At 40.0% G+C, this 22882-nt stretch overlaps 2 protein-coding genes across 3 annotated transcripts in view; one reads left to right on the top strand and one right to left on the bottom strand.

Moving 5' to 3' along the window:
• LOC126419180 (fructose-bisphosphate aldolase-like) overlaps positions 1–2003 on the top strand; it is a 62316-nt gene extending 60313 nt beyond the window's left edge. Inside the window, exon 9 of the mRNA XM_050086311.1 lies at positions 1391–2003. The gene's annotated coding sequence lies outside the window, so the exon portion shown is untranslated. The remainder of the gene's footprint in view (positions 1–1390) is intronic.
• An 11096-nt stretch (positions 2004–13099) lies between these two features.
• Positions 13100–22882, bottom strand: part of LOC126419179 (organic cation transporter protein) — a 489944-nt gene continuing 480161 nt past the window's right edge. For both annotated transcript variants that reach the window (XM_050086308.1, XM_050086309.1), the window contains exons 10-11: positions 22420–22604; positions 13100–13369 (exon numbers count right to left, since the gene is read on the bottom strand). In XM_050086308.1, the coding sequence (XP_049942265.1) occupies positions 13172–13369; positions 22420–22604 (383 nt within the window). In that variant the 3' untranslated portion in view covers positions 13100–13171. The remainder of the gene's footprint in view (positions 13370–22419; positions 22605–22882) is intronic.

Raw genomic sequence — 22882 nt, 5'->3', positions numbered from 1 at the left:
ATCAACACTGGAAAAACAACACTTGCATACACTGATGTGTCTCAACATTATGACCACTGCCTGCACTGAGACCGACTGCTGCTGGGTGACATTGCAGGCACGTGACACGACAAGAGAAGTATATGAATGGAGCAGAGGTGAATGGGGAATCGTTCTAGCAAACAATACGGGCCAAACATGTGGAAATACCCAGAAAGAGGCCAAATGGCATATTGTTCTGTCTTGATGCCTTGAAACCAGCATCTTGGAAACAGTGAAGTTGGTCAGCTGTCCATGTGCTACTTCTTGAGCATCTGTGGAAAGAGGTTGAAGGGCAGTGAAATCTTGAGTAGGCAACAAGCTGTCAGTAGTCCATGCTCCATCACAGAAGGTGCAGGTCAGAAGTTGGCCCATTAAAGCAGATGTCTGTGGTAGATCTGAGGACAGATTACTTTACTGGTTTAGGCACAAGTGTTTCAGAGCACCCAGTTCAATGCAGAGTGTTGAACGTGAGGCTCAAACAGGTGACCCCTTTATCTTCCCATTCTGGCTCAACAGTATCATCGGTTACAACTGCAGTGGATGTGGTATCATCAAGATTAGATAATGGGTCAATGGAAATGTGTCACCTGGTCAAATGAATTACATTTCTTCTTACATCAGGTTAATGGCTCAGTGCAGATACATCATCATCCAAGTGAATCACTGCTCAAAATGGGGGACATTTAGCTGGGATTCCGTGCAGCCTGTGGCAGTAATTAAGAACATCATGATAGCTACAAACTACACAAACATTAATTTACACCATTTGCATATCTTCATGTTTGACGTCTTCCTTGATGGTGATGGCATCTTCTCGTAGGCTGTTTCTGTCACAAGGCTAGAATCATGCTACAGTGATTTGAGGAGTGTGATAGTGAACTCTCATTTCTATCTTGGCCACCAATTCACCTGATCTAAACCCAATGGAACTCATCAGGGATGATATCGGGTGTCAGGTTCTTGAACAGTGGACCATAATTTGTGAGAACTGCATGACCTGTGTGCAAACATTTGTTGCCACATGCCTCTGGAAATGAACCGAGGCTTGTGGAATCCACACCATGCAGAATCATTGCTGTGTTGTGTTCCACAGGTACACCAACATACTATTGAGCAGGTGGTCATGTTTTGGTTAGATGATAGTTTGCCAACTTCCTTGATTTTGCAGTATATATTATGTAAGAGGTATGTTTTAACTTCTTTTTCAAATATGTTGATTTTAGATAACTCTTTACTCTCCTTGGGAAATTTATGGATAAATTTTCTTGCCTGACAGAAAAAACTGTTTTCAGTTTGTTAAAAATAAATGGTAAATTTTAAAACAAAAAGTTAATAACAAATCCGTATATAATTATTTTACTTGTTGCAGGCTAACTGACATCTGCAGAAACTTTTTCCTTTGGAGCAATGCTGAAAACTGGTACAACAGTTGCTTTTGTACTTACCTGCATTCAAAGACAAAGGAGGAATACTTGAAAAATAACACCTATGCCACATGTTTTGCAGTAGGGGGACAAGGCACTTAAGCTAGATGATAACATTGAAGATTTTCATTTATTTTAGGATGTTATCTTAGGCATCAGTGTCGGTAACATAACTCATGTTCATGTTCATAGACATTTCCTGTGAGTATGTAAATGACTGTTGCATCAGTTGTTACACATTGCTTGACCAGAATATATCAAATAATGTAATAACCAACTGACCAAATTCAGATACTTATATCAAGGATAACTGCTACAGGTTCCTTATTTGCTCTGGTTTTTCTGCCTTAGTAACATCCTAAAGGAAGTGAAGTAATGATGATATCATGTGAGTTTTAAGAAAACATTTTATTTTTTTGTGGCTGCCTCTACATTTCCTTTGTTACCCCTGTTGCTGCCAGAATCAATCTTAAAAACAGCCGTTGTACCATTATTTTACTTTTAACAACCAGTTTGTACCAATATTGCACATAAAAGTCAATAAATTCATTTCCTTTACACACTGGAAGCATAAATTACTTATAAATATCCCAAAAATTTTCAGGAATAATATAAAATTTCAGATAATAGAATCAGCTTGCATGTTGCAAAAATGATACTCACATGGTTAGGGAAGAGAGATAATCTGTTTGAATGTTTTTATTTTAATTTTTATCTGCAGCTATTAGTATTATAAGGATATTAAAACAATACAAGAACCATCCTTAGTATTTTATTTGCTATAAAAGAAGTTATACAGAAAAAAATCACTCTCATACAATACAGAACAATGGGCCATTTTTCCATCTAATATGAACACTAACCCTGAGAAGGGAAGAAATGTTACACCCTAATGATATGCAAAAAGAATTGTAACATATTAAACAATGTAATTAAATTAAAAGTTTTGAAAGTGTTTTATTTTTCCTCAAGCTTAAAAACAAAACTTACATTTTTTAAAAATAATTTTTACCTACTCAATTATTAATTATAGTTGAAGTATCTCCTTGTGAAGGGAACTCTCTTTGTAATTTGTTCATCAGTATCACATTCCAAATTATTTAGTGGTAAGAAACGAATGTGTAGGAAATAATTTGAATGAGTATTTGGAAGGATATGCACAATACATGAAAGTCCATTTTTAAAATCTATAATGTATGTATGGGCAATTATATGAAATGAAATCCTGTTACTGACTGGGTAATAAGAAATTATTTCATACCTTGTTTGCATTCAGAAATGTCTCTTGAATGAACTTTTCACCAAATGTGACATCCATGAACTACCGTGATCTTTAAAACAAGGATCATGGCTTTCGGTATTTCCAAATCAGACAAATAAAACAACATCAGTGCTGAAAATCAAAGATATTATTAAATAAGATAAAGTTGAAGTTCCCTGTACATCACAAAACATACCAGTCATTGACCTCAAAGCACAGAGGCAGAATTAGATGGAATGCTCGTAAGTGCTCCAGCTCTCTTAACTCTCATTTCTATATTGTTCAATGAAGAAGGAAGAATGAAATAAAGGGTGAAAGTGTAAGAGTTTAACATACTGTTAACAATAAGGTCATGAGAAAAAGAGAGCATTAGTTCATTTGTTGAAGAAACCAGTTGCATTCTTACTAACCCTTTCTGCTACAATGACAAGTGTGATCAACATTGCAAATTTTGTTTTCCATTTTGCTGTCAAGCCATGTTAGACATGATTTTTCATAGCTCTCACATGTTCCATTCTCAAAGTTGACGGTACTAGGCATCAATGCAGCATAGTGCTGCTGTCTAAGGAAACCTGTATTAACTTGGTGTCAAACTGTCATGTTGAGAGAAATATTTTAATTATTACGTTCAAGTTAATAGTAGTAAAATGGCTAGTTCTTCACACAGTCCTTTCTGAGGAAGAGGTTATAAAGCTTTTATAGGAATCTCTAAGTGAAAATGAGTGACAATGATTTTGATGGTGACAGTGGTTGTAAACAATACAAGTGAAAATAATAATGAAAACAATGAAAATGTTAATGTTTCTTATTATTCAGCAGAACATTCATGGTGAACGTGAAGTGACAATCATTATGAATTTACAGATTTTCCTTTTTGACTCTTCAAAGTGTGATATTATCACTGAAACTAGTAATGATCCATTATCACCAGTTCATTTCTTTCACTTAATTTTTACAGATGACCTATTTCAAGAAAGAGCTGATGAAATGAACAGATATGCTACAGTAAAAGTACAGAAAGTGACACCACTGCCACTATGTTCTGTGTGGTGGAACTGGAGAAATGTTTTCACAGAAGAAATGAAATGCAGGTGCAGGTGTATATGGCATTACAAAAGTGTCAAAACTTGCAATTTTTTTAAGAGAATCGTTACAGTCATCTGCCTTCTTTTCAGACTGCTTTAGTTGTGCCTTCTTTTCAGACTGCTTTAGTTGCAGGCAATTGATGCAAATTTTCTGGAAACTGTGGGAAGAAACAACATGCTAGTACTGTCTTACAAAACATTCTGTTAAAGTATTTTAAGGACTTAGTTGGTGAAGAAACTAGATGAAAAATATGAAGACGTTGTTCAACTTCTGATGGTGAGGAAATCTTAAATGGAATGTTGCACATTATCTACAAGCTTTCCAGGAACAAGCATAAGGGTTGTGCACCATGTTAAGACAGAGAAAAAGCTGGCAGGCATGAAACTGTATTACTATGAAACACGCCCTGAAAACCAGCTCTCCACCCTAAAGAGCGTGTTTCAGAAAAATCATACAGTGAAAAATTATGCACTGCAGTGCTTCTGTGAATATATTTGGTTGGAAGTACATTTTTTGTTTCAATGTATACTCTAATCATTGGTCAGTGGCCACATTGTTTTCACAAAGAGACTTGCGCAATTCTCTGTGGTGCGCACTCCATGCTGGCACTACCGATTTAAATAAGAGCACACAGACACCCGGTGTCTGCATGTTTGAGTGCAAAAGCGTAAAGAAACTCTTTGTGTATTTATCTGAAATGATTTAGGAAAACAAAAATTCTCACAAGATTGACAAGTCTGTGAACCTTCATCTCAAACATTCATCTATGTCTTCACACCTGCACCACATTGCTTGGTTTGGACATTTAAACAGTTCAGTCAATTGACTGAGTACTTCCAATGATGCAGTTGTTCTGCAAAACACTTCTTCAGTGTGAGTGATTGGTTGTCAAACTATGTTTTAATCCAAGGTAAAGTTGCAGGACACTTGTCAGGTGTTACGTTAGACACACTGGTAATTATGTGAGCGTTTACTTCATTGTTAGTTTGTCTTTAGGATGAGATAGTGTTAGAATTGATGGTTAAAAGTGAATTTGTGAAATTGATGTCTTCGCCTATGTTCACACACTGCCACTGCACAAGTAGAAATAAGGAGTGCTAATTCTGCAAGGTTCGCGGGAGAGCTTCTGTAAAGTTTGGAAGGTAGAAGACGAGGTACTGGCAGAAGTAAAGCTGTGAGTACCGGGCGTGAGTTGTGCTTCGGTAGCTCAGATGGTAGAGCACTTGCCCGCGAAAGGCAAAAGTCCCGAGTTTGAGTCTCGATCGGGCACACAGTTTTAATTTGCCAGGAAGTTTCAGAAATAAGGTGATTTTCATTTAGCTCCAGACAGGACATTGAGGAACATCACGGAAGAGCAGACTCCCTAGAATGTATCACTTGTAAAGTGTCTCTTAATTGAGAGGATGTCATCGCCTCTATAAATAATTGTAGGAAAAGTATACCATATTTTTAAAATTTTTTACTCCCTAAACTGATGAACAGGAGACACCTGATAACTGGCATCAGTTGGTACGTTAGAAAAAAGCTAGACAGGACATCTTCATCTTCACAGAATGAGGCAGACTCTGAGTAGTTCATTTTGGTCTTTAAACTACACATGAATCATTCCACCTAAGAGTTAGAAGCTTCGTGAAACATGGCCGTAGTCAGATGCTGGATACCACCAAGTGCAAAAGTCCTCAAACTTCCACAGTGCAAATTGCCAACTTAAGTGCCTAGGAAGAGACCAAAATAATGAAGATGACTGATAATGCATGGATAGTTGCTGTTGGTGTGTGGAGGACAGTCTGGCTACATATGGGAAATCAGGCAATGGAGAAAAAAAAAAAAGAGGCCCCTTGAAGTTGATATGCTCCCTGTCACAAAGGCGCTTTAGGTCTAGCTGAGAGTAAAACTGATGTACCAGCACAGCCCGGTTCTGTGCACAGGCCATGCAAGTTCAATGTCACGATCAGGCACTGGCCAGTAGGTGTGTCCCTGTGCCAAAGCCTTCACATGATAGATACCGCAGCACAAAGCGTACAGCAGCTTGGTTATGTGAGAATGCATGCTAGAGGGACAACAACTAGACAGTTTTGCTACTCCCTGGCAGTCAGTCATGAGGATCCCTAGGCAACGTCAAGTTGATCAGGCAGTAGGAAAAATGTACGCCACACCAAATGTGCTCCCGAAGGGGTGTGCTTGAACCGTGCCATCTGGACTGTAGAGATTATTTTCCACAATACTGGGTCAGCAGCTGTGAACTCCTTACCATCAAAGGACAATCCAGCATTGTCTGCTGCAAGGTATTGTCCAATGTGAAAGTGAGAGCAACCTGTTTACCAAACTCTGGATGGGGTCCTGGTGGCAGCCACAGTAGTGCATCTGCATTAGCATGCAGGGCGGTGAATGTATGTAATAGCAGCAATTAAAAAAAAAAAAAAAAAAAAAAAAAAAAAAAAAAAAAAAAAAAAAAAAAAAAAAAAAAAAAAAAAAAAAAAAAAATGCTCACTCCTGCAATCTGGGCATGGTCCTGTGCAGTACCTTAGGAGGGGGGAAACTTTGCAACAAAATTTTTTAAAGCTGAAAATGGTGGTAGCTAGCAACACCTCTCCCACTTGCGAATAATTACTTTGCATGCTGAAAGTGCATTTGATGTGTAAGCAATGGGCTAATCAGTGCCACCTGGGTTCCAACACAACAGGAGCACACCAATGCCATAATGGGACACATCAGAGGCCAGAGTTAACAGCTTACCAAATGTAAAAGAAGCCAAACAGGGAGTGCGAACACTTTTGAAAGACTGGAAAGCCCGGTGACATTCAGCGGAACTCACAAATATGATGCCCTTTTGTCAAGCTGGTTAAGAGGATGGCGGATGTGCACGACCTGGGGAATAAGCTTAGCATAATAAGAAATCCTGCCCAAAAATGACAAGAGCTCCTTCAAGATCGTGGGAGCCAGTGGTTGACAATGGCTTCTGTGCATTTGTCCTTAGGGATGAGGCCAACTTTGTTAAGCACATGTCCCAAAAACTGCAATTTTGGGGCAAAAAACTGCATTTTTCCAATTTGCAATGAAGGCATTGGGAAAGTGTCTGCCAATTTGGTAAATGCTCCTCTTGTGAGGAGCCCTGGACCCAGAGATTATCAAGGCAGTTGATGGTATAGGGAATGTTTTCAAACAAAGGCTCCAAATGTCTTTGATAAATTCCTGGGGCAGCTGATACTCCAAAGGGTAAATGACTAAACTGGTGAAGCCCAAAAAAGCTGTTGAGCCTGAAGCAGCACTGAGAAACAGTATGCAATGGCAGCTGTAGGTACGCATTGTGCAGGTCGATGCGAGAAAAATACTGGCCCTTGACAATTTTGCAACATCTGTTCTGGACATGGAATGGAATGCGAGTCTACGACACATCATGTGTTTAGTGTTTTAAGTCACTGCTCGTCTTCTGAATAACCTCCAAAGCGGAGCTCACAAACTAGATGAAATAGGAGAAATGATTCCAAGTTTGTATCAATGTGCACCTCACTAGGTGTGACAAAATTTAGGTAATACTGACAGCTGTATGGAGCAGAGGTCTTGAAATTCTCTGCTTGACCCAAGGTATTCTCAAACAGATGGTCATACACCTTAGTAAAATGGACAATGCCTGTGGATGTCTGAGACAGTCAATGAGTCCAGGGGAAGAACAGGGGCATCTGATGACCATTCTGTGTCTTGCCAAGTCACAAACTGTCTAACTTCACCAACTGCAAATTGTTAAAGTACATCCCTTGCTGTGACATGACTTTGATGCGAGTCAGAAATCTGAGCAACTTCATCTAAAGATGGGCCCGACAAGTCCAATGCCTCAGTTGGGACCTTACGGTCAGGTGCTAATCAGAGGATCAAGTCCCTAATCAACAAGTCTGCATACGAGATAGCACAGTGGGGATATTCAAACTGAAATTACGCGACAGACCCTGCAGGTCAGCGATCCAAGCTGCACACGACTGTGACCGCCCAGGATGCTCGTGTTGCGGGTTAAACTGCAACTGTGCCACAACCAAATTGTTTTGATGTCTGAAATACTGCTTATAAGCTGCACTGGTGTCGTACCTGACAATACAGCAATAATGCTGAAGGTAATTCTCCCACCTTTGCTTAGCCTCAATGGAACTGTCAAGAACACTTCCTGCAGGTGCACAGCCTGCCACCAGCACAGCATGAGAGGAGAGCAACTCTGCATTCTGAGAATCTCCTGCAGCTGCTTCTGCTGCTGTTTTTTTGTGGAGGCACAAATGTTCCTACCAGCATACCAAAAATGTTGGGCCCATGGTGGTAGTATGAGCAAAGAAGTGTCACACCTGTCAGAACATTCTCCATTGCCCCTTTTGTATCTGCACAGGCACGACACCACCACAAAACAGCCCTGGCAGCACAAATGTCACTGCTCTAGCCAACAGTGAGTGCTCAACTGGGAAGCTGGGGAACTGGGTTCCAGAATAGGAAAAACTATGTGAGAGTCAATCTGTAGGGAACCAGAGTATCTAAACAGTATATAGAAACAGTATGTAGAAACTAGCATTGAGAAAAAACTATAAATATGAAATGGGGATGACAAACAGCTAGCACACTGAATTGACAGCACTGCACAGTACGAAAGCCAGGTCCAGATTAGCCAATCTTAATGTAAGAATTAACTGGCCCAGCATATTACTGTTGCTAAGTGAACATGCGTGTCAGTGGTTTTTCCCATATCATATTTCGTGAACACCAACTGCGACAGCTTTCTACACTACTCTTCTACAAGAACTGTGCCACCTCATCTGTGTCCACACATATATCTGATGGTAAGGATAACAAATATATGCTATTTACCTGAGTATAGGATGCCCCTTTGTATAAGAGGCACCTTGAGAAAAATTTATTTTTAACATATTCTGCCTAATCAAAATTAAAGACTGTTTTACTGACAAGGTATCTGCCAAAAAGTTAGCATTATACCTATTCTAAACTACTGCCATTTATTGATTGTCTACATTTTGATACTACCAGAAGAAATAAAATAAACAAAAAGAAATGGTTTGTATTAATTTCCAGACCTTTCATTTTGTACTGTAGTGGGTGGGTGCCGGGAGGTGCCGTATTAAAACTCGTCCGAGCTTTTCAAATGATTTATTTTTTCCACTACAGAGCTTTGTTGACCTCAGTCCGCGTCACAGGCCCCGCATTGCTGAGGTAGTACTCCAGCAGCCTGTGCAACGCACTGTGTCAGGCCGGCCTCGTACGCCAGCTGCAGAGTTCCAATTACGTCAGGATGGCTGCACTAGCAGCCGGCTCAGCGGCCACCGTCCCTGTTGACTCTGTGCTGCTTCGCCGGGAGCCGTAGGCCGGCCGCGCTGCTGCTTCTTTCTCGGCTGGCTTAGCTGGGAATGCGGCGGCAATGACCGCTCCAGTTCCGGTGTCCGAATTTTGCGGCCCGCGCCTCAGGAAGTCTCCAGTGTGGGTCGGGAGCTGAGATAACTGCCCGTGTTAGCGAGCCAAAGAGTGGCCCACCCCGGCTGGGTGCGGACCCCGCATCGGCCTCAGAGGGTCGAACCGACGACCCGCCGTGGACTGGGACGCTGTCGCCCTATCTGTTGCCGTGTGTCACCGGTAGTGTGACAGGCCCCGCCATCCAGGAGAGCTGCCACACTTGAATGAATCTCGTTAGAAAACCACATCTATTTATACTCGGCATCGCAGCTGTGTTTCGCTAAGGCATCGCTCCGAGTCATGTACGCCCCACACCGTAGTTGCGCCAGCAGGCACCTTCTTCCTACAGCTTGTGACATACGAACCGCTGTGTTTACGCTTTTCAGCTGTTCGATGGCCCCTGTGGCCTCCATTCCACTTCGCAACCGCTGGTCAGTGTAACTTACTGCAATCCAGCCCGCACCCGCCTGTAACTTGTGCGCTCTGAAATACTGCACCAAATCTAACTTCACTATCTTAAACTGTGGTGCTACACTACCTTTCTTGCTCACTATCCCTGTATCACTATTTTAGTCATCATCATCCTAATAGCACAACCATGAAATTTAGCCTATGTCTTCATTGTCATAAATGTTTGGCTGTTTCTTCTGAATATGTTGCTATTTATGAGGTGGTTGTTACAGTAGGACATGAGAACACAGCCCTTTTTTTCTGAATACATATTGGATTTTGTTTCTATAATGACATGAGAAAATTACAATGTCTGTCACTTCCAAACATATCATTTGCCCAGTGCCCACTGATTGGCTGTGTAGAAGCAGCTGAGACACCCCATTTCATTCCCATCAGGCATCAGCGAGAGCATTGACAACACTGCAGCAAGAAACACATAAATACACTACTGGCCCTTGCCTAGACTTACTGTATCCTGCAGAAAGGAATACTACTATTGAGTATTTGTCCAGTTTTAAAGTCAGTTTGATTTTGACTACAAATGAATTCAGCCAAACTGCAATTTAAATGTTGTAGATGTCCATAAAAAGCTAAAGTACATGATACAGATTCCCATGGCAGGCAACACGATGAAATCTGCTGGTTGCTCGCTGCTCCCCTCCCTGCAATCATCCTAGCTTTCAGCCAAGCTAGTGTCACTGTTCTCCCTCAACCATTCCATAATGTTGAGCTTAGAAAAAAGAAACTGAAATATCTTATAGTGTGCAGGTCATCTGTAGAAACTTCAGTGAATACATAAATAAAATATCACAATTACAATTCTGTCTCAGTCTTTTGCTGGCCCCATGATCTAGTGATGTCTGTTGATACTATCTCCGCAATGGGTCTTGCCACTTTAATTTGTTCTCATGATGACAGTTGCAGTGATTTATTTCCTTTGTTAAACTTTCATTCTGAAGCTTATTAAAAGCTGGTAACATTTTACATTTTTGCACAGTATTCAAGTACATGAACAGCGATCGAATTTCTCATTTGCAATCCTCTTAGTACATCATTACAGTCTCTCATAACCAAATAAAGTATCGGTCTGGCTTCTGAATCAACTAATCTTTTTTGAAGGAAAACATTTCCATTTTTGAATATCATCTTTAGTTTAAAAAGCAGCATTAAGGGTTGTCCATGGTATCCCTACATGTGTAAGAACGTTTATAGCAAAAATGTTAAAATACAACAAAAGTTTATAAGATAATAGAATTTAATGATATTTCCTCCTGTGTTTCATAAAATTGGCAAATTTTAATAATAGCAACAGACTGATGTAGTGGCTAGTTCATAGCTTCTAGCATATCTCTTTCACTCGTGTGTACGAGTCAGTGTCACGTAATTGTTCAGGCAACTTCGATGCTGTATCAAACCCTTCAGCATATCAAGAAATCTTGAGCCTGTTGGAATGTGAGTATCATTTGCCATGCCCTGCCCTTCTGAAATTTTCAAAATAAATCTGCATGTGACCTCAGTAGCCACAGCTTCATCTCTACATGTAAAACAAGCCCTTTAAATGTAAGACTACGCCTACACACACTACTAAAGAATGTAAAAATGTTGACCTCGGCACCAAAAATTTAATCTGCAAATATAAGATGACCCTGTATTTATCAGATGATGAATTTGGGAAAAAGCTCATCTTATAAATGAGCAAATACAGTATTAGCAACAAATGATGACTAATGCTAATCTATTCATACTGATATGTCTGGCAATGCAAGGAAAAGATAGATTGCTTCTTACCATAAAGATGGCCCATTATATTGCAAACAGGCACAAAAGAAAGCAAAAAACACATCATTTGTTCATACAAACAAGCACACCTCATGCTCACATGACCGCCGACACTGGCAATTTGGCTGTGGCCAAAAGTTAATTTTTGAGTGTCCCTTAACTGTGTGTCTCAAACTTAACATGTCATCTTTATGGTAAGTAATAGTCTGTCTTTTCCTCACATTGTTCATATTCAAACCTGAAGTTTCCATTGTTTAATACATGTGGTAATTTGTTCTCGATTACCTTATACTCATATATTAGGTGAGAAACAGCTACTTTGAAAACAATCACTGCTCCTCCTCATATACTCATTAGCTGTTGTTTTCATCCAATACTTCAAACAAACCATTTATTTTATTTTACACAGACCACTATCAGCTGCCTATATACCAACAGAATCAAGATCTATCTAATACAAATATTTGTATTTGAGAAGGGAAGTTGCTACTCACCATATAGCGGAGATGCTGAGTCACGATAGGCACAACAAAAAGATTATAGCTTTCGGTCATTAAGACCTTTGTCAGCAGTAGACGCGCACGCGCACGGGCACGCGCACGCGCACGCACACGTGCGCGTGTGCAGTCTCAGAGAGCTGGAACCACACTGCGAGCAGCAGCACCAGTGCATGATGGGAGTGGCGACTAGGTGCTGCTCGCAGTGTGGTTTCAGCTCTCTGAGACTGCACACGCGCACGTGTGTGTGTGTGTGTGTGTGTGTGTGTGTGTGTGTGTGTGTGTGTGTGTGTGTGTGTCTCTACTGCTGACAAAGGTCTTAATGACTGAAAGCTATAATCTTTTTGTTGTGCCTATCGTGACTCAGCATCTCCGTTATATGGTGAGTAGCAACTTCCCTTGTCTGGTATTGTTACATTACATCCTGGATTTTCTGTTGTTTGATTTAATACAAATGTTTGAGCTACACGGAATTTTCATTCCCGACTTCAACATCCTAATAAATTATATAAGTTGTTAGTGAAGTGTTGCTTTACTTTGTCTTCGAGTATTTGATGATTTTCAATTTCCTGCCTGATGTTTACTGGCAACCTGTCTGATTTTTGCATCAGTGTACAATAGTTCATTTTGGTAGCTAGAGAGGGGCTACATGGTACATATGCAAATTATTTTTACTCCTAATTTTGTGGTTGTGAACTGTAGAGTTCTTTTTTGTAGCCACAAATACCATTAGGGAGTATATGTATTAACACCTACATGTAAGAATTCCATGGTTCCCGAAAAGACTTCTGCATGGTGTTTGGCTCCACAGAATTCTTGCTGGACACTTCTGTAAATCAAGTTCTTTTTTCACCAGAAGCTCCTATCAGTTTATTACTTTATCACACCCAACAAAAAAGGTCACAAATTAGAATAATAATTTTGGGTAATGTTCACAGATAAATTATCGAGGGAAGTAATGCAAAATATTTAACAGTAATATAACTATGGAAAAATATTTTTAAATTTATTTCACTAATTGGTGGTGGTGATGAAAATATGAAAAATTCACAAGAATGAAACCATGACTGCAAGGATATTTTATCCAAAAATGGATTGGAATGAATGCTGCAGTCATGTATAAAATATGAAATGGAATGAAATTTTTCACTATTTATAATGTACAATATATTTACAATATAATTTACAATATGCAAACAAGTATGTTGCTGCTAGCTGTTCTGCGATGACCTGCAGCACAGACAGTTTTTACAAGACACTCTATCACCTTGCGCTGTTCGCTGGTCCATCTCATCCAATGAGTCCATCAATTCCTTGCCCTTTGTTTCTGGCAGTAATAATGATAACATGCCAGCAAAGAGTGATACAATGGCACACAGGGTGCTTGGAATGTACCACGCCTTCTCCCCCTGAAATAAAACAAAACATAGCTGACAGTTAACAGAGTAATTTTATATGTTACAGTGTAGTTTGTAAAGTTTTGTCCCCTTATTTAGCTTCGATATTTTTAGGATGGAACAAACCCTATTCATGGTATCTCCTAGTAGTTAATTTTGTTGTTCTCTCAGTGATTAACTTTTTAAAGGATTACATCATTACTGACTGTATGCCGCTGACATATTTTGTCAGTTCTGTAAGCATAAAAATTCTCTCTTAATTTTTATACTATGCCAAAGAAGTGTTCTAAAACATGTTTGAGTGTGCACATTCTACTATCAGGCATTTGTGTTTAAGGTGGGTTTCTTTTTGATCTGACACACTGAATGTCAGTCTACTTTTAAGAACTGAAAGGCCTACAACAATTTATAGTCTGTCTCGCTTTTGTGTTTAGCTGCTTTTGAACTAATTTATTAATACTCAGGAATGATATGGAACAATTTTTCTTAACTGAAGCCCATCTTCCATTTCAGTTTGGGAAGAAATCTTTGCAATTTCTTTTCAGATCCCATTTTTACTTTGTGATTACTACCTTCTTTTGTACCCTGCTTCCACATTCACTATCATTTTGCAGGTTTTCCATTCTTTTCCTTAAAAGCTGTTGCCATTATTCTGGACAAAGTTCATTTCTTAAGCACACCCTGTACAACTGTTCACATATCACTACCAGTGTTATCCCTGTCAGAAACATGGTATCATACTTTATTGCCTTCAGTCTCATATCCTGTTTTAAAATAATCATTATTAGGGTAATCCAGCTTTAATATAATCTGACAGCATTGGTCAAACATCAATGCTTTTTTTTGTTTTTTGTTTTTTTTTCCCTTCACAAAATGCCATATACCTAATGCTTTATATTGTAAAACTTCAATGATCCTGTGACGAAGCAAGTTTTACTTCCCCCCTTGTTTTGCCAGCTGCCTAATTAAATGCATTTTCTTTAAAATTTTAACTAATTACCATTAACATATGTGAATATAATCTGCATTTCCATAAAAGAGAAAGGTTGGCCTTCAGTTTTAAAGAATATAACACCAGATCTAATATTGTGCATAGTTTTATGTATGTAATTGATTTTCTAATTTATTTTGACTATTTCCAGTTAGTATCTTTTGTTATAGGGTGAAATCAGTAATTGTTTCATAACTTAAATTCTGTTGTTGACATACAAACAAATATAAATTCTGTACTAATTATAAACATTTGGAAGCTGAAATATTAGTAATCTTAAAGTATTTATTTGGCACTATCTGACTCAGGGGCACGCATCTTGCGTGACGTGCATGGTGAGCACGGGGCCTCAAGCTAGGTCTGTCGTTGCTTCCACTTACTGTGCCAGATCCCTCCTGTTTTCTTTCCTATCGACCACCCTCAGTCAGCTCTTGCTCACTTCTGACCCCAGCGGTGTTAGGACATCTGAAGCCTAGGGAGTCTTTCATTTCCCCCTTTCTGCCTTTCATGGCCCTTGCCCTTGTGCTTCCGATAGCTCATTCTTTGACTATTGGAGCTCTTTTTTCTTTCCATTTCTCTTTAAGTTAGTCAACAGCTTCAACAGCAGACAAGGTCTGGAGGCCCAATGGCGAAGAAGGCTAGGGCGTCCCCCATAAGTGATGTATATTGGCATGGCCTGGTCAATGTGTGAGAAATATGCAAGGGTTACTGTTGCACGGGCAGTGACGGCTTAACAAGCTAGTCCTCACATCCCGTCTTGCAACACTCAACATTACCATCATGACTGGATGGTACAACAAACTATCAAAATCCCTTGAAACTCAACACATAGACATCTGTGCAGTCCAAAAAACACGGTGGATTAGAAGCAAATTGTATGACACTGGATGCAGTTACAAGCTGATGTATAAGGGCACACGTGGAACACCTAGTGGTGTTGGCATTATAATATCATCCAAGTTTGACAGTAATATCTGTGAAGTGCAAAGATATGATGATCACCTGATGAAGATTGTGTACATCACAGATGGCAGAAAAGTCCACTTTTTCAGTGCCTGCACTTCACAAACTGGCCAAGCAACTTCCATCAAGGATGCCTTTTGGAGAATGCTTAATGCAAAGACTGCTGAAGTGCTCCCAGGAGATTACATCATCATCATTGCTGTAGATCTGAATGGGCATGTAGGGTGCAGAAAGGAAGTACATACTGCTCACAGTGGGCATGGATTTGTAGAAAAGAATGACGGTAGTCAGCGTATCCTCGATTTCTCAGAAGCTCACAACCTGGAAATTGCGAACACGTGGTTCAAAAAGCATGACTCACATCTAATCATATATTAGAGTGGCACTAATGCCAAGCAGATTGACCACATCCTCATGAGACGCCGTGATCTCAAAGATGCGCTTGATGAAAAGGTCATCCCCTATGAAACAGTTGCAACAACACCGTCTGTTGATCTGTAAGCTATGAATCGAGTTGCCAACAAACAAGAATGTAGATTGCACTGGACCTGCAAGAATCAAATGGTAGAAATCCAAGGATAAGGAAGCCGACATCATAGTCCAAATTACTTTGCCACCAGTTACCACAGATGAAGAAAGCTGGGAGAAACTGAAAGAGTCTGCTCACGAAGGTGCACATGCAATTCTTGGGACAACCAAACCGGGATGATGGAGGATCGATAGAGATACATGGCTCTGGAATGACACCGTCAAAGGTGCGGTACACACAAATAAACGATTGTATCACGAATTTCTTGCCGATAAAACACCAGAGCGATGGTATGCGTACAGAACAACCGGAAGAGATTCAAAACAGGCTATAGCAGCAACCTAATCCTCACATTATGCTGATCTATATGCAAAACTTGACACACATGAAGGAGAGCAGGACTTATATTGACTCGCTAAAGTAAGACGTCGCAACTCGGAAGATGTTCATCGCTTCTACGGAGTCAATGATGAGACCGGTAATCTGGTAGTTGACTGGAAGAAGGCCAGAGAATGATGGCACAGCTACTTCAAGAAGATCTCAACCAGAGAGTTCTCCCATCCACCAATACTCACCGGCTATGCTATTGAAGGGCCCGTAAGAGAAACTGCAGTTGAAGAGGTCAACATCTGTGCTTTGAGGAAAATGAAGCCTGGTAAAGCCAACAGCCCAGATGACCTTCCAGCAGAGTTGTGGTGTTCCCATCATTGGGAGGCAGCCGAATGGTTAACGGAACTCTTCAACAAAATCATTGACAAGGGACAAAGACCAACTGATGGGCAGCAGAGCATCACCGTGCCTGTCTTTAAGAAGGGAAATCCCACTGAGTGCGCAAACTACTGTCCAATTCAACTTCTATGCCACGCCATGAAAATCAGTGTGTTCAGGACCAAAGAATCCATGAGATAACACAAACTTCCAGAAACCAAGCTGGATTTGTGAAGAACTGTGGCACAACTGATGCAATTCATGCTGCAAGACTCTTAGTCGAGAAACATCATGAGAAAGCCAAGCCGCTGGATCTAGCATTCCTGGATCTCGAAAAGGCCTTTTATCAGGTACCTGACAGTCTCATCTGGCTAGCACTTTTAATGCAATATGTGTCAGAGCAGCTTATTGACTGGGTCCAGTTACTTTATGTACAGCCAACAAGTTATATCTGCACAACCTCAGGACTACCCAAGGACTTCCCCCATCACAGTCAGTGTCCATCAAGGTTCTGCATTATTACCACTTCTGTTCTTCTTGTAATGGACACCGTGAAAGCTGACCTACACGGGCTATTACCATGGACCATACTTTATGCTGACAACGTGATGCTGGCAGCAGAAAACAAGCTTGATCTGCACTGGTGGGTATTGATCTGCACTGGACCTGCAAGAATCAAATGGTAGAAATCCAATAATAAGGAAGCCGACATCATAGTCCAAATTACTTTGCCACCAGTTACCACAGTTGAAGAAAGCTGGGAGAAACTGAAAGAGTGGAGTGACTGGTTGGTGCAACATTGTTTGTGCCTTAATTTTATGGAAACCAAGTACATGGTGTCAGACAGACATGAAATGGGAACCATCACGATTAATGGTGAGGGTCTGACTCGTGTGAGTAATTTTAAGTATCTCGGTTCCACGATCACCGTTGATGGCTGACTCACTGAAGAGGTCAACACCAGAACTCAGGCAGCCTAGATGAAGCGGCGAACAACAACCGGAGTCACTTGCAACCGCAGGATGAAAGACAATTTAAAATCAAAAATCTATCGCACAGTCATCTGACCAGTCACCTTGTATGGTTGTGAGTGCTGGCCAACTACAGTTGAGACAGAATGCTGAAGAATGGAAATGAAGATACTAAGGGGACAGTGGGCCTCACTAAGTTATATCTCATTTCTAATGGCAGCATTAGGAAACAGTTTGGTGTTGCACTGATCCAAGACAGGAGTCATCTTCGATGGTTTGGGCATGTTTTACTGGCCGGTGCTGACTATTGCCAAGGTGGGTTACACAGTTGGAAGTCATTGGCAGCAGACCCAAAGGACGACCTAAGCAATTTTGGGCACATACGATTCATAAAGACCCTAAATGCATGAACATCCACCCAGATGCAGCCCGTGATAGAGCAAAATGGAGACAATGGATCCATGTAGTGGACCCCCACAGGCATGCGGGAGAAATGCTGAAGGATAAGAAGAAGGGGGGGGGGGGGGGGGGGGAAGAAGAAGAAGAAGAAGATTTATTTGGCTTTATTTGAAAACATGTAAGCAAAACCAGGCCTTAATTAATTCCAAAGTAATTAACGGTTTTGTCAAAAGTATTGCTTGTATAACTATATTTGTTAATTTCATGACTTAAACAAATAATTTGACCTAACTCTTGTAGTAGAAGAAACTGTTAAAATGACTTGCCTTTTCGATGTATTCAATTAATTTAATGAGTTAAGTTTTAATTGTAATTTCTGTAAATTTAACTCTGTACAATGTGTAGCTTCAGTACCTGTTATTGTGATGATTTATAACAGCCTGATTTTGTGGTCATGAGACAGTCAGTCCACAGCTGAGTTTCAGAAGAGGAATCTGTGTTGCTTAGCATGACAATAATACATCAACTTAACAGTGAAATAAGTGTTACACCAATAGGCCATGTCTTAAGACACTGACCATGTCTGCTCCATACGTACCTTTCTATTCTTCAAGAAGTGTGAACTTTGTGGTTAGGTTTTTACCGTTCATAGATGTTAAATAGTAAACTATTGTAGCAGTATTTGGAGGTTTGCCTGCATACTATTAATGAGGCTTATAAAAAGTTAAACAATAGTGCACTGGCCAAATAACTGTGTGTTATTGAGGGATTGTGAACATTATGCACTACTCCTCAAGCTCTGCTGTGTTTACACAAACTGATCAAAATATCTGGACGTCCCTAAGTAATATGAAATTGACCACTAGATGTCATGAGAAGTGGACCCACCAATATAAAAGGAGGCAGGGAGTGTGGTGATGTAAGTAGAGAAGCAGTAACAGCAGACTTTATTCGTTGAGAGAGTTCATTGACTTCAACTGTGACTAGTCATTGGGTGTCACCTGCGTAACAAATCCACCAGTACCATTTTAATCTTTCTGAAGCTGCTCTCATCAACTGTTGGTGATGTGATTGTGAAGGAGAAATGTGAACAAACAACCACAGGTAAACTGAGACCATGCAGATCTCATGTACTGATGGACAAGGAGCATCAAGAATTGTGGAGGGTGATTGTAAAAAAATAGCTTGAAATCACAAGAAGGAATAACTCATTATTTCCACAGAGCTACCTGTAGTGCAGCTAGCAAAGTGACTGTGTGTGGGGATTTGGAAAGAATATGGTACAATGGTTGAATAGATCCTCATAAGCCATACATTCCTGAAGTCAATGCTAGGGGACACATACAGTGATATAAAGAGCGACACCTTGGACAGTGGATAAATGGAAACAAGTGATTTGGAGTGATGAAATGTGCTGTATCCTGTGGCAGTCTGATGGTAGGTTTTGGACTTGGTAAGTTCCTGGAGAACATCACATGCCAAGTATAATCCAACAGGAAGAAGTATTAAAAAGGTGCTGTTACAGTACGGGGGCGTTTTTCCATGGTTTTGGTGTGGTTCCCCCTACTGTGCTTAAGAAAACACCAAACGTGGAAGGATATGAACACATTTTACATCATTGTGCAATGACTGCAGTAGAAGAACAGTTCAGAGGCTAGACTGTATCAGCATGACAATGCACCCTGTCAAAAAGCAGCACGCTGAGGGAATGGTTTGTGGACAATAATATTTCTGAAATTCACTGGCCTGACCGGAGTTCCTACCTGAAGCCAGTGAAACACATTTGGGATGAGTTAGAATGTTGACTTCACTCCAAACCCTAGTATCCAGCTTCTATTGTTTTGGTTGTTTAAGAAAGGCATCAAGACAACTCAGTGAAAATGTCCCTAGTGAAGTTGAGGGGATCATAAAGATGGAGGTTTAACACACCCCTATTAATGTCCACTAGTAAGTGTTCAGATACTTTTCATTAAAAAAGTGTAGATATGTAATGTCACTGTATGTTGTTATACCTTTTGCATAGTTGAGAGCATGGTGCACGTCATCTGTAGTTGACTGTTACCCCAGTTGTTATTATTTCAGCAGGTTGGTGACTTGCTATGATGTCACCATTTCTATGCCTCCTGTATCATTGCATGTATTTTAAGAACATATACATATCTTTGCAGTTCATTTGCATATTGGTGAATGAGATCTTCTGTGCCTTTTTCCTATTTAATTAGAATAAATATATTTTGTCATGATCTCTTATGGTTAGTTCCCTCTGTGTTTGACAAGAAAGAAAGATAACATACTACTGGGTTTGCTTTGATAACTGAACCTCTATAGTGCCCAGCTGACTACACAAACTGCTGTTTTCTTTTTCCTTTCTCTTTTTTATTTATAGATGCAGGGAATTAGTGGATTCCATTTAGTGTTAATGAATAACTATGGAAATACAAGTTAACACATGCAGGGTCCCATATTCCTACACACTTTTGACTGTTTTGTGTCAACATCCATCTACCTTACCGGCTTGTAGTTCACCCTGAGGTGCAAGTAGAACCCAGACCTGTTCTCAGCTAAAGCTGAGTGAGTTCACTGGCGTGCTCACAGTGTCACTTATAACTTACTGAGTTCTGCAGTTGTGAACATTTCCCTCAGAAAGGTTGCAGGCTCTCCCTGATTTGCTACCATTTCCCAATGAAATTGAAAACAAAAATACTGCCAGCAGAGGGCCTCAACTACCCTGCTTCCCACTTCTGGCATTTAGCCACAATGTTAGTTTTATAGTACACTGTCATGTGGTAACAGAGGTAAGGTGAGACATCATTATACTTAAGAGTTATGGTGTTACTGAGGTAGTAGTACAAAATATCAATACTATGATTCCTGATTGCAGTACTGCATGAATTGTTAATCCACATTACAACGTAACATGGTCACGTACCCATGAGAATGCTATTAAAACACAGATGCCACAGAAGTCTACGGTTACCAGTGTACAGTAGCTGACAGAACCTGGCTGATAGTTACAGCTATCCAATTGTAAATGTTTCCTTTCTTTGTGCTTATCAGTGTAGTATTATAAAACTGTCCTCTACCAAATATTTTGTTGAATATATTCCCAACTAAGCAGTTCTATACATTCTTGTTTACATGGTATCATTTCAAACTGATATGTGATGTGGCTGTTGCATAAAACAACAACTGAGTTGAATAGATTTTAGTACTAAAAATGAATGCTGGAGATTTCCCACATTATATCTGCACTCTATTAATGTCATCTTTTGCATCCCTAAACCTAAATATTTAAAGAGAAAAAATATTTCTGCTTAGCTAACAGTATAGTTGCAGGCCAATTACCTTCACAGTAGTGATAATTCCATCCTTGGACTTCAAAAACTGAGTCATTAGTCATTTTGTGACATTTACAACTGCAATGGTTGTGTAGTAAGAGTTTCTATTTATTTTAAGGAATGCAGTGGAAGGGGTGCTTTTTTTTCTTTCACAACATACAATGTTACAGCCTTACGTGCTTATAATTGAATTTCAGTCTCACTGATATCTTCTTTTACTGTAGCCTTTTAATTAGGCCTGTAGCTGTTTGTGGATCATGTCATGTCACTACATGTTCCCATACAGAGATTAATGTTTCATCTGATATCAGAGTAGTATCTCACTTTGTTGTCTACAAACATTCATGTACATTCCAGAATGAAATTTTCACTCTGCAGCGGAGTGTGCGCTGATATGAAACTTCCTGGCAGATTAAAACTGTGTGCCCGACCGAGACTCGAACTCGAGACCTTTGCCTTTCGCAGGCAAGTGCTCTACCAACTGAGCTACCGAAGCACGACTCACGCCCGGTACTCACAGCTTTACTTCTGCCAGTACCTCATCTCCTACCTTCCAAACTTTACAGAAGCTCTCCTGCGAACCTTGCAGAACTAGCACTCCTGAAAGAAAGGATATAGTGGAGACATGGCTTAGCCACAGCCTGGGGGATGTTTCCAGAATGAGATTTTCACTCTGCAGCGGAGTGTGCACTGATATGAAACTTCCTGGCAGATTAAAACTGTGTGCCCAACCGAGACTCGAATTCGGGTTCGAGTTCGAGTCTCGGTCGGGCACACAGTTTTAATCTGCCAGGAAGTTTCATTCATGTACATTACCTATTACTTTTTCATGTAGGTAACTTTTGATAAATGTGACTCACTGAAAGTGGAAACATGTAAATACTAAGAAATTGCAGTTATAAAAGATATCAATATGGTAGGAGTTTTGTTGATCAGCATTCTGGGAACAGAGGATATAACAAGATATAACACGATATTCTGGTAAAGTAGGTTAGAATGAAATCCCCCAAAATGCCAAGCATGATATTGAATTTAGAAGAGGTATCTGCAGAGTGATTAAATGAAAAATAATTATCCCAGTCAATATACATTTAAATGAAGTGGAATTTCTTGCATCATTATGACAGAATTATCAACTGGAATGAAAAATTATAAGAACTTACCAATAGGTCAACAATGTATGGTGCTATTGTTGCACCCATATGTGACACAGTGGCACTGGTACCAACTGCTGTGTTTCTGACAACTGTTGGGAACAGTTCTGAGGTGTGCAGTATGACCACGGAGTACACTGCTCCGATGCAGAGGCGACCCACCATTGCCACAGCCATCCGTAGTCCTGGAAGATCTGGAACATGAAGAGAGAAGACTATCTTAAGGAAATTTTTTTCCTGTTACTATAAACGTGTCTATTCTGCCTACTCTGGTCCCGTAAACAAGTTGAACTTCTTTAACAACTTCATTTAAATATAGGATAGCATTCAAATAAATGTAGTAGTGGTTTTCTGCTACTGAAATGACTTTTGGGTTATCTTACAACATTATTTTTCGCAAATTTATGATTTTAGGTACACTGCTGAAACAAATTTATTTATTCAGCATGTGTTTCATAAAGAGTTTTAGTGT

This window comes from Schistocerca serialis, chromosome 9, assembly GCF_023864345.2.
Source record: "Schistocerca serialis cubense isolate TAMUIC-IGC-003099 chromosome 9, iqSchSeri2.2, whole genome shotgun sequence".
In the NCBI taxonomy this organism is placed as follows: Eukaryota; Metazoa; Arthropoda; class Insecta; order Orthoptera; family Acrididae; genus Schistocerca; species Schistocerca serialis.
This window is presented reverse-complemented; position numbering and strand designations above follow the sequence as displayed.